The sequence below is a fragment of the Cucumis sativus genome, chromosome 1, assembly GCF_000004075.3.
Source record: "Cucumis sativus cultivar 9930 chromosome 1, Cucumber_9930_V3, whole genome shotgun sequence".
Classification (NCBI taxonomy): domain Eukaryota; kingdom Viridiplantae; phylum Streptophyta; class Magnoliopsida; order Cucurbitales; family Cucurbitaceae; genus Cucumis; species Cucumis sativus.
In genome coordinates, this window is record NC_026655.2 from 27805407 (window position 1) to 27818362 (window position 12956).

Genomic DNA, 12956 nt, shown 5'->3' on the forward strand with positions numbered 1-12956 from the left:
TTATTGATATTTTGAATAAATCTGTTTTAAAATTTGATATTTGAGAAAAAAAAGTGGAAGAAATTTGATATTTGAAAAAAGAAAATTATTGATATTTGAAATAAAAATCATTTTATAAAAATAATTGTAATAGACAAGATTTAAATTCCCAACCAAAGGATTGTGCACGGAACAACCACTAAAGCAGAATTTAAGCAAAATGAAGTTAAATTTAATATGTATTATAATCAAACACTCCAAGATTAATATTAAAATACAAAAACTTATAATACGAGCGACACATGCCCATGGCCCTTAATAAATCCGGTAATAATTCGTTTACACACTTCTCACATCATTGTTTGAATTCTATCCTCAAAACAATTTTCTATTTCAATAATTTGATGTCCAATGCTTGTACCTCAACTTTTCTGTCACTCTGTGAGGATGTTCAACTCATCAAGAAACCACTTAAAATGGCATACATTAAAGGTGATCTAAACATAGAATGAATAACGCCTACCTTATAGCCAAAACACGTTCGTGTTTCTGTACTCCAAATCTCGAACAAAAGTCTCGTCCACGTCCATGTTAACTATACTATCCATCACTTAATATGTATATGGTTTGAGTTATGACTACAAATTCAAAGTTCAGAATTAACACAATTGCACATTGAGAAAACATGAAACAAACTTTGTTAACCACCCCACCATCCAGAAACTATTGAAAATTATTTTACTTCATCCAAACCATGTCAATCAAAATCAAGTATGAAGATAGATTTGGAAGTCCTAAGAGAACGAAAACTTCTAAACTCAAAAACCAAAACTAAAATTTCATAGAGGAATGATGAACTAAGGAACCATCAGAATTACCAATTTTGGCCAAGTCAAGTAGGTGTATCTATTCAGAGGGGGGAGAGTTCAAAACCCACAAAAATAATAATAATAATAATAAAAGAAAGAACCATCCTCAACCAAAATAAATCCCCAGTAGCTAAAAGCTGTTCGGTTCACATCATGGTTGCGTCTTCTTTGGAAAACGCTCATCATTTGGTTCCTTAATTTCATCTCCATCAGTTTCAAAACCAAAATCGCATTTCCCAAATATTTGAATCAACAAACAAAAAACTAAAGAAGATGAAGACAAGATTTGAACATAAACATAGAAAAGAAGGGAAGCTTAAAGAATTGTATACTTACCATTTTCTCTTGTATAGTTTATTTCTTCACAGTCGTTCTATTGTTGCTCAACATGAGCTAGCTCGCAAATTCAAATTCAACTAGGATCTTTATTAGTGGTTGAGAGAGGGTAGGAGAAGAATCTTTTACCTTTCAGTTTGTCTTAAGCTTCACATAAATCCTTTTCTTTTACCAAGGTTGAAATTGTTGGTCCACTTCACCATGTACATTGTATACAAATGGAATAAATTGTACATGACCATTTGTATAGGGTTGCATCCTTTTAACTCCATGGGTAGCACGTTCTTTTACGAATAGATGCCATTTCAAATTTTAACCAACTTAAGGAATAGACTATCCAAATGGTCATGAATCTATAACTATGTTCTTTCTTCAAATTGGTTTTTAACCTTTTTCATAAGCATTTTTCTCCCATAAACCTTTCTTCCTATTATAAATTTATCAAAGTTTGCTTTGTTCCACAAACTTGGGTTCGTTAGATTTAGAGAACATTTGTTTTAAGGTGTACCTCTTTATGGCTCAGTGAACATTTGTTGAATGAATCTAGGTTCGTTAGATTTAGTGAACACTACAAGGTGTTCCTCTCACAAGAAAGATAACTTGTTCTATCATGAGAGAAAATTACTCTCAAAACTCAAGCACCCTCTAGAGCATTTGTTTTAAGAAGACAAGAAATTCATTGGGCACAAATTCTCTCCTAGATATAAGGTTTTGTATTTTCTAATATTATGTGACGTTATTTTTCTAACAGTATATTTTTAGCAATTAAGCATAAAACATTCAAGAAGCATGTAGCCAGTGGCCCAGAAGCCTACTTACTCACAATCACAATAGTCATCAGTCATCACTTGACAGGAGCTGACACGAACATATGCTTCAAAGTCAAAATCCTTAATAAAAATAAGTCTTCCAAGAGAATTCTGTAGTTGAACATGAGAGACATCAGATCAGATGACAATGGAAGATATCATGAAATGATTCTGGAAAGGAGCATGGAAAAAAGTAGTTTCCAAAAAAAAAGGAAAAAAGTAGTCGCATTTAGAAAGTGGTCATCAAATGTGGACCTAGGTTCATTCAACTAAACTAAAGAGCTGGAAGGCTACTAACCCTCAATTATAATCCCCATTAGCAAAGGTTTGTGTGCCAGTATTTGAATATTCAACTTTCCTTGCTTCCAATTCTGCCATTGCAAATGGCTTCCTTGTTCTTGCTAACCATCCTAAACATAAAAAATTCAACAAACAATGAACACCACTATTATTTCTCCATTAATTGGCAATCCAACGAGGAAAAGGAGAAGGCATATAACAAATAATTCAACAGCTTTGATATAGTGACATGCTGGAATATCTATTTACATAGATAAGAAAAAGTGGTACAGCCATAAAGAGAGAAATAAGACGTCATTCTATGATATGCTAACAACCATGTAGAAACCATTGAAAAGTATTTTAACAATGATTTAGGCAACAAAGTTTTTTTATATAAGAAAAGGATTACAAACTTTGCTAACAACCATCCACATCCAGAAACCATTGAAAACTATTTTTAGTTCATATTTCATTCAAACAACTTCAATCAAAATCAAGCATGAAGAAAGATTTGAAAGTCCTAAAAGAACAAATACTTCTAAAGGCAAAATCACTACTAAAATTTGATAGAGGAATGGTGAGCTAAGGAACCATCAGAATCACCAATGTCAGCTGAGTCAAGTGTATCTATTCAAAAGGTCGAGAGTTCAAAACCCGCAACAATAATAATAATAATAACAACAACAACAACAATAATAATACCATTAGCGACCAAAATTAATCCACAGTTGCTAAAAGCTATTAGGTCTGATCATGGTTACGTCTTCCAAAGAAAACGCTCATCATTTGGTTCCTTAACTTCATTTCCATCACTTTCAAAATCAAAATCACGTTCCTCAAATTTTTGAATCAACAAAACTAAAGAAGATGAAGGCAAAATTTTAACATAAAACAGACAAAAGAGGGTAAGAATTGTGTACTTGCCTTTTCTTTTGTGTAGTTTCAATCAGCAACGTGAGCTGCCTCCCAAATTCAAATTCAACCGAGTTCTTTATTGGTGCTATTTACTTTGGGAGAAAGTAGGATTACGAAATTTGTACCTTTCAGTTTGTCTTAACCTTCACCTAAATCCTCTTTTTTTCTGAATAGGTTCAAATCCACATAATTGTCACAGTCCTTAAAAGTAATTCAAACAGGCCATTTTTTTTTCATACAGACGAGATGTCATTGCACTGATGTCCAATGACCCCTATTCTAAAAACAACAAAACTAACTCTTTTTTCCTCACATCACAAAACACCAACCAACAATAAAATCTCCCTAAAGCCCATTCGCAAATCAATGAGACCCGGAACACAATTTCAAGGTCTATTGCAACTTTTATAAAAATAAAAGTTCTTGGCCATTGCTAAAATTGTGGGCTCAACTTTTCTTGAAAGTGAAATCGCACTCGGGGTTTCATCAATTTGCTATGGTTGAGACCTGCAGTCTCAAATAACAATTTAACGCTGGTTGTTGCTTTATGATGCAAGCATAACGTTAGTTTTCATCATGTATAGAATTCAGGTAATTTTAAATTAGCGAAATCAAATTTGGGTCACCCATGCAAAACTCTCTACTTATCGATAGGGACTAATGTTACAATTCTTAACCTAAATAATCATCATCCCTCATTAAATTCCAAAACGATTAGTAAAACTAGAAATTAACATCCACATTTATGAAGGAAAGCACCAAGAAAACCAATTAACACCACTGAAAATCAACCTATGCAGCAGAAAAACGATAATTGAATGAGAGGAAATTAGTGGGTAAACTTATTTTGGGAGTTTCTTAGGGGAAACGCTCTGGGGTTTCCTGCAAAATTAGACAAAGTTTAGGCACAAAAGGATTGGTGAACCTGAACGGAGAACGTCACTGTGAAGGCTGGTGAACAGACGAAGGGTAAGGGTTGCGGGTGTTGGACCGACGGCTGAATGGACACTGAGCGGAAGGGCTTGATATCATTGTACCATCAGCATTCAATGTTATTGATATCAATTGTAAGATAAATAATGGAATATCACTTTTAGTTCTTCGTTAACAGTCGAATACGATCATTTCCCCATTGCTCTATGAGCTTCAATCGAACACTACATGGTCAATATCATTTTCAATTTTGTTTGTTTCATGGGTCTAGACTCATTATTTTTTTTCATTCTTGAAGAAAATCATTTATGAAACAAATAGGTCGTGAGTGTTAGCCAAAGTCTTTTAGTTTTTTCAAACATACATTTATTCAAATAGGTTCTAAATTTCATATATACCCTTGCGATATATATCTTCTTTGTGATGTATTAATCTAAGACTATATCAGTAAATTAAGGTTGGAGATCGAATAACTAAAGACATCAGTCTTTCATCCCGCGACATCTTGGGACAAGCATATATATCTGAGATCGAATAAAATAAAGACTCTCAAGCAATTTTGGTACAATTAAGGCCCGAGATTGAATAACTAAAAGAAAAAGTCTTTCATTACAAGACATCTCGAGACAATGTATGCTCAACATCGAATAAAATAAAAACATAATTCTTTTATCTTAAAACATCTTGGTGCCTCTAAGGCCCGATATACAATAACTAAATTAAGAATTATTTCATTCACATATTGAGGCATGGTATGCACGAGTTCGTATATCAAAATCTACATGACGATCCATCGCACGCATGTGACCGATTTATTGCGTGTTGACTAGGATAATTTTGGTATTTTACATTGCCAAACCTGTGAGCTTTTTCCTTTTTCAAAATTGTTCTATATTGTGTAAATATTTTTCCGATTTGTTATGATAATTGATAATATAGGAGTATATGACATTTGATGTTTTAAAAAAGTGTCAAGGTAAAGATATTCTTGACATTCAAAGATAGTCATTTTATGCTTGTTCATAACATTCGATGGAAGTCATGTTGGGCATGTTCTTGATAGGAAAAACATGTCAAATTATATAAATTCGTAACATTTCATAACCGTCATCAACATTTAAAAAATGACAAATAATTACTTCAATGTGTGAATTGATTATGACAATAACTTACTGACATAAGATATAAAATAATGACATTCATTATTTTTCAATACTACTAGATATGTGACATTTATTTTTGTCATGAAAATGAAGTTTTTCCAATCTGTCATAGATAATTATACATTTACAGGTGATATAATGACAACAAAAATCTATCAAGAATTTTAAATCTGATAGCTTTTAAATGTCGTGGTAGGTCATTTTTCTTGTAGTAACATTTTTAAGATAGAAAGTACATGCAACTAATATACTATGATTTTATAGTTGACATGATTTTATAGTTGACAATCATAGTTAGACTAGTTAGTTGCCTAAAATGATTGTTATTGAAGTTGTCGAAGTTGGCCACAAGAGTGGTTGTTGCCGAAGTTTATCATTAGATGTGATTTTGATTGGAGTTGGTCGTGTAGGGGTAAATGATCATTGAAATTGATCACTAGAACTGGTTTTCGTCAGAGGTGGTCACAGGAATATGCACCAAAGTGTGGAAATGGTAGTTGTGGATGGTGGTCAATGGGTTGAGTTATTAAAAACGAAGAAAAGTTGGGATAAGTTAATAAAAATAACCATCTCAACCCCACAAATATTTTAAAAAGTGGTGTTCTAAATTTAGCTGAAAGTTGTCTGACAAAAGTTGAAATAAACAAAGCAAAAAATGGGCTAAAGCAAAGCAAAAAATTTCTACGTTCCACATTTTTCTATTTGAAATGATAAAAAGATAATAGAGGAAGTCAAATACGTCCTGAAATAAGGGGAAATCCTAAGAGAATCAGAGAACATGGGTATCAGTTTTAATTGAAATAAACAATCTGCTGAACTCAAATATATTGTTCGTTTCCTATTTTTCAAAAACTGAATGCCAGCCTCCAAAAAATAGTCATATGCTCCAATTTCTCTTAAATGACCCTCGAGATAATGTAGTTATCAATATCTACATACTATGAATTTGATATAAATGTCAATGTCACTGACATGATAAGATTTAGATATAAATAACAAGAAATGTTATTGACATGACAATAGATGGGGTAGTACGAATGTTTTTTTCTAAGAAATATTTCCCAGCTAGTTGATCAGAGTGTGTGCAAGAGAGGTGTAAGAGAGTCAGAAAATGAGATAAAATCACAGCTGAGGGAAGGAAGAGAAACTACTTCATTAGCTACAACATTAGTTACACACTTGAGGATGAAACCAAAACTTCTGAGAGAAATTATGGTTTATGACAACACTACTACTGTTACATGTAAACACTTCGATTCATCTAGACAAGGCCTTTTTAGACATACAATTATCATACATACTAAGAACTGAGAAAGAAAATAGAAATATTACATTCATCTATCGCTTACAATTCAAAAATTTGTCAGCAGTCATTCTACCATACAACTTATTAAAATATGGGCTCTCATCATTTTCTTGAGCCTTCAGCTTAAACCATAAATAATGAAAGAAAACTACTGTTATTCAGTGATTTTCTTTCTCATTTTTCCTCCTACTACATCTGTTCATTTCTGAGGCAGAACTACTAAGGTATATGTTGAAGAGTATAAATACCAAAGAGAATCAACTGCTTCCTGTCAACAAGTTGTAATATAAAGAAGCTTTATGATTTGGTCATGCATCTCGAGGTCCATCGAAAGATTGTGTCTTTCTTAGATTCCAGTGAAGGCCATCGTGAATGCTGCGCAAAAAGTCATTTGTTGAGTCTACCTGGCATGCTGTAGGCACTGGCCAAGGTGCCATGCTGCATACAAGTGCATCCCCTGCTGCCAATTGCTTCCTGTCTTTACCGTCGAAAGACGCCCATGCGTGCCCCCTGCTGTTGAATGGTACTTGTATACGTATCGTTACATACTCGGGAAATATTAAGGGTCGAAAAGACAAGGAGTGTGGGCATATTGGTGTAAATAGAATGCCGGGAACCTGTGAACGTTGCAGTAGCATTTAATAAATTTGTCATTCTTACCAATACAAAACTATCAGCTGAAAGATTGGTTGAACGAAGTACATACCTGAGGATGAACCATTGATCCCCCAGCCGCCAACGAGTATGCTGTGCTGCCAGAAGTAGTTGATAGAATCAGTCCATCTCCTTGGACACAAGTTACGAAGGAACGGTCACAATAGCATTCCAAATTGGTAAGGTAGGACGATATTCCACGATCAATTGTAACCTCATTCAGCACAAGTATAGGCTCTTCGGTTTCATATTCATTTCTTGCTGCATCTCGAATAACATGGCACTGCAGTCGGTGTCGCAATGTAATACTAATTGGACCCTTTAGAACTGAATCCAAGCACTCTCTATAATGCTCACTGTCTGAAGCATGTTAAAGAAAATTCCCTTTTCAGCAATGAACAGAAATAAACGTCATGGTGTAATATGTTAGTTTAAGAATTACTTTTAAAAGAAGCTTATCACAGATGTCTTTGGGAAGAAAATAAATTATTTTTGGTTAAATAACAAATAAACGAATTTCTAAGTCAAATAATACTTCCTCACAACTAAAGGATACGAAAAGGAGTCATAAAACCCAGAGACCCTAAAGAAAATGGAACAAGCGGAGGAACTGGTCCTTTAAACATTGATGCTGCCTGCAATCAAGTTCCAAATTAATCCAGAAACAAACTTTCGAAGTACAAAAAGTCATAAAAACATTAAATGCAATTTATAAGAATAGTTAAGGCCATAGTTAACAACAAAAGTAGCAAAACATAACAAGCTAATTGTAATCCTTTCTTTTGGTAGGATTTATGTGCAACATATTTTTGGTGTTCATAAACAAGGGATTACGCCCCTCTCAGTCAATTATGTAAGGTGGTATCAGCTGAATTTTTTTATTTAACGAAGATGGCTAATGAAAGCATACAGTTCATAGTCGTTAACAAAGTTGATATGTGGTGTAGTTCATAGTTGTTTGTTAATAAACTTGATATGTAGTTCAGCCATGACCTTTCTTGAACAAAATTTATTCCAACTGTGAGATAATAAACTTAATGTGTCTAGAACAATAAGAAGATACTCAAGAAAGTGAAATGGTTCGACATACCCAAAGCACTGTTCCATCTCCACCAAGAGTAACAACAAGGTCAACTTTAGTGTGGAGAAGCATAATTTCCTCGTCTGCCAAGAGGGAGAAAAGAAAGGTCAATCAAGTGCACAAGGATGAGGGAGCATTTAGGGCATTAAGTTGCGTTATAATGTGTGAATAAGTTCGAGTCAAGGAATCTGTCTGGTATGCAGAAATATAACATAAAGATCAATAATTGTATAAAATAGAGAGAGGGAAAGTGTGAAAATTTCAAGTGTTTACTATTGAAGTTGAGTTGTTTAATTATTACAAACTTATGAGGTTGGTGGGCCAAATTCCCCACAAGTGGTTGCCATGAAAATCATGCCTCAATATGCAGTCAAGACCATCCTTGATTAAAAAGAACATTACGAGTGAAGTGACAGATGTGGGGAGAATAATTAGTTAGATATAAGTTTATAAAATAATAGCAACCTTTCACACTCACCGCTTTTCCATGTCTGGACAAAATTGTAGTAGTCTGATTCAGTCAGAAGCTCATTTTTGACGCGAGGCTCAACATAAATGTGAAGATCTTTATGTTCTCTCAACCATCTAGGTGGGGTAGAAAATGAGAATTAGGAAAATATAGCATGCTTTTTACATTATACATACAATTGTTATGATGCATAAAAACTTTGATCTAGGCAAAAAGAGAGCAAAATTTCTCCTCTGTCCAGCTGAAAAGATAAATGTGAAACCATGAAGTTGACCTATGATGATTTCATAATTTTACAGAACTTTCTCCATACTTATCCTTATCACTATTTCCATACAAAAATGATGATTATTTTTACATATTAATTTTCTCACATAAAATGAATAGAAGTGGGAAACTGATTTAGCTACTATAAAAGATATACACACCTGACCATCTCAAAACAAATCATTTGAACCGATATTGAGTTTGGTTTGGTCAATATAAGCACAGTCTGAGGTTGAGATTCCCATTTCAAGGAAATCTGTAATTAAAATGTTTTGTCAATTAAAATGTGGGCCCACTCAACCACAGTAAACCAAATAAAATAATAGGTAAAGATTAAAAATTAAAAATAGAAGGAAAGAAAATGAACTAAGAGTTCTATGAAGTGGATCTGATGAAAGAATTGGAACTTTCCCACATTTATCACTCATTTCTTTGAGCATATAAGTTGTACATACATGTTAAAATTTGAATTATCTTCATAGGCTTTTAGTTGGATGCTGAATCATTTATTATATGTAATAGTTACGTTCAGTTTTTCATTTCTGTTTGCCATAAAAGCAACTTTTAGAAATCCAGTACTGCCATATCCTAAACTGTCACATATATAAGTAACAAGTTACTTTTGTGAAAGCCACTGTGATGTGTCTGTCCAGGTTCAGCAGAAACAAACCTGTCTACTGCTACGCTCTGCAGTTGTTATGTTTCCTTTTTCAAAGGAGACGACATCATGCTTGTGTCTATCACTATGATCGCCATTGCAGCACCATGAAAGTTTAAATGATGCCTGTAATTGTAAAGTCATATGGGATTAGCACAACTCTGTAAATATCTATTATCACTTTGTTACATTTTGATGTACTTTTTTCTGAAGGTTTGTGCTGATTTTATTGACAAAAAGGAGAACTGAGTGTCCTCTTCAAACAATTAAAATTAAAAAATAAGAAACTGCGCCAATGTTAATAAAGATACACGGGGAAGTAATTACATCAGAAACTGTTCATAAAACATCACTAAGGACATTGGAACTTTGAATTATGTGTTGAACGCTACTAAGGACGTTGAGATTTTGCTAAATAAAATAAAATAAAATAAAACCCAATTTTTTATTTTATTTTATTTTGTCATCAAACAATTTGCTGTTTCTTTCCAGTGACTTTCCCCACCAGAATGAAAGGGACTTCACTGCATATTGTTCTTAGGAATTTGCTCTCTTTTCCTTTCTTCTTCTTCTTTTTTTTTATATATTTTATTTTGCTTTCAAACTAATGTGCAATGTTGTGAATAGGTAGATATTTATGCATCACACATGCATAACTTAGAGAAATGATGAAATTTGAGAGAACTTTTTAATTTATTTATTTGTTTAATTGTTTATTGTGTGAAACTAAATGGTCAAGTTTCTATGCCTTGTTATTGTATCATAAAGAAGTATGACTATTTGGTATTGGATTTCCTTGAGAAATCTTGGTCACTAGAATATTGTACAGTTGTAGAAATACGTAATTTGTGTCTTCATCTTCTTCATCAAGTTTTATAAAATAAGCTAAATTAAACAATTAAAATACTAATTCGGTAACTATAAACAGAAAGACGAAGAAGAGACAAATTAAGTCATGAAATAACTGTGATAGAAGCAGGTAAGAAAATAATCGAATACCTTTCTCGTATATTTTCTGGAAGCCTTCTGAGAAGCAGAATCAATGTCTCCGTCTTGAAGAACTTCATGAGAACATATTCCATTTAACCCACAACACCACTCTGACTTCTCTGTGGCTTGTGGAGGTAGGTTCCTTGACCTTTTAATATCATACCCATTGCGTTCAGTGGGTGACTGACCTATTATAATGCACAAGTATATGTAGTTTTAAGGAAAACAATACCAAAAAGGAGAGAATAAAAGAAAAATTCTACATTGAATAATTTTCAATGAGTACAATTAATATGCCTTACACACACTGCGTGATATTTGAATGGCATTGCTGTACTAGCATTTAAAATTATTTTTAATTTGAACCTTAGTGAAAATCATTTTCTATTTAATGTAAGGTAGGAAGTTATTTCCAATCCAACACTATTTCTGAAAAATGATCTTTTACCTACTTTGCCTAAAAGTCATAAGATGTCTTTAGAAAAAGGCAGCGATTTCATTCAACGAAAGATAACGTCCTCTATTGGATAGAAAATGGAGAGATTTCAACATGATTCGATGAGTGAATTTTTTTAATTAACGATAAAATGTCCAATAAATCAAGCACCTCTTTAATTTGAAAGAAGTGGGACTTATTTTATAAAAAAAATCGACAATGAAAACCATTATGACACCAAACTGAAGAAAACTAGGATGAAGTTTGTCCAGTTTTCTTGAATGAGATATAAAAAATCTACACCTTAAAACCTTCAAGGTGTTTATAAGCATTATATTAATACTCTCTCCACTCTGTGCACGAAAACATCTACAAAAGTATTCTAAATAATCCAAGAAATCCTGTAAGAAAAACCTTTATGCTCAAGTTGAAGATTTCTTGTCCTCTCCAGTTCAAATTTGCGCTTCCATTCAGCAGCCTCGGCCTGTGCAGCAGCCTTACCCTCAGCTGCTTTTCTTAATGCTTTTGCAACAGCTGGAGACCAAAGAACATATACAATCAGCATAACTTAACCAACTAATATTCAATAGCAAAGCAAACACGTCTGTAAAACTACATAAATGTAAGGAAAATTTTTGGAAACACCACATATTTCAGTCAATATAGATGAAATAGAACTGTGATAATTACTTCTTAAGGCCTCTGAAAATTCAACAAGGTGATCATCAGTCTCCATCAATGGAGACCGTTGAAGAAGTTCCTGGACAGCCTTCTCAGAATTTAACAGAGAAGTTGAATTTAGAAAACCATTCTCTGCCATGGGGCTAGAAAAGTTTCCTTCTCCCTATATCAACAGCAGTTTAGTTGGCCATAAAACTAAATTAAATGAGAATCAGAAGTTCAAGAATTGACATAAAACTTTGTTTCTTTTCAGGGAAAATTGTAGAGCAACATTCTAAATAAATAGAAGTAAAAGAAAAGTACCCCCACTTTTCCAGAAAGACTAGAGAATCTCAGAAAGTAAAAAGAAAAAAGAAAAACTAAACAGTCCTCTGAAAAAAAAAAAAAAAAAAAAAACTTTATCCCACAACAAAAAGCATCTTTTCCCACTTAATCCATCCATCAGTATCGTCATCAAATTCAGCATCAGTCAGACCAAATCCCAATTCCTCCAAATCAGCAACGAGAACCCACCCAATTATTCCACATTTATCCAGAAACACAACACGAAGATCAAAACTAAAATACAATAAATAAATATATACATCCCTTACAACAAACAAACAGAGCATGAAAAAAGCCCAGAAAGCCCAATTATCAGGTAAAAAATCCCAAAAAAGATATGGGTTTGATTCACAAATCAAGATCACAACAAAGAAAAGAGTAAATACAGAGAGAGAGAGAGGGAGAGAGAGAGGGATTACAGAGGAATTAAACTTGCTGGGAGCCATGGGTGTTATACAGAGAGGGAAAAGAAGAAGGAAGAAAAGAGAAAATTCCCAATCCCAATCCCAATCCCAATCCCGTCGTTAAGCTCTCCTAGAACCGCAAACCGCTTGAAAATGGCCGCAGAAGCAGCAGCAGGAGGAGGAGCATTCGATTGAAATGTGAAATTTCAGTTGAATTTAGGGAACGCCCACCTGATCCAGAAGGAAATTAAGGGGGATGGAAAGAAGTTTATAGAAGGTAGAGAGAGAAAGCAAGGTGGGTGGGTCCATGAAAGAACGCGTGGCAATTGAGGCACAGCATGAAGAAGAAGAAGAGGAAGGAGAAGAAGAAGAAGAAGAAGAGAGGCGCTGTGTGAAATTG

At 33.6% G+C, this 12956-nt stretch overlaps 1 protein-coding gene and 1 long non-coding RNA gene across 2 annotated transcripts; both read right to left on the reverse strand.

The window, feature by feature from the left end:
• Positions 1-200: 200 nt before the first annotated feature.
• Positions 201-2403, reverse strand: LOC105436344. Its single transcript, XR_004214210.1, has 3 exons — positions 2292-2403; positions 503-2104; positions 201-418 (listed from the first exon to the last, which is right to left on the reverse strand). It is a non-coding gene; the product is annotated as an uncharacterized LOC105436344 (long non-coding RNA).
• Positions 2404-6415: 4012 nt separating this feature from the next.
• LOC101214308 (NAD(H) kinase 1) lies at positions 6416-12956 on the reverse strand. Its single transcript, XM_004138991.3, has 11 exons — positions 12572-12956; positions 11838-11991; positions 11562-11681; positions 10721-10899; positions 9734-9847; positions 9225-9319; positions 8806-8912; positions 8337-8410; positions 7803-7881; positions 7299-7606; positions 6416-7209 (listed from the first exon to the last, which is right to left on the reverse strand). Exons 1-11 carry the CDS (start codon positions 12596-12598, stop codon positions 6901-6903), a joined length of 1566 nt encoding a protein of 521 aa, XP_004139039.1. The 5' UTR covers positions 12599-12956; the 3' UTR covers positions 6416-6900.

What these genes read in the sequence shown, in the direction of transcription:
- LOC101214308 (XM_004138991.3), bottom strand. Translation starts at nt 12,598, where the DNA reads ATGGCTCCCAGCAAGTTTAATTCCTCT. An exon ending in ATTTTCAGAGGCCTTAAGAA is followed by an intron (nt 11,682 to 11,837) that starts GTAATTATCACA and finishes TTTGGTCTCCAG; the next exon opens with CTGTTGCAAAAGCATTAAGA. An exon ending in CAGAGCGTAGCAGTAGACAG is followed by an intron (nt 9,320 to 9,733) that starts GTTTGTTTCTGC and finishes TTTTAATTACAG; the next exon opens with ATTTCCTTGAAATGGGAATC.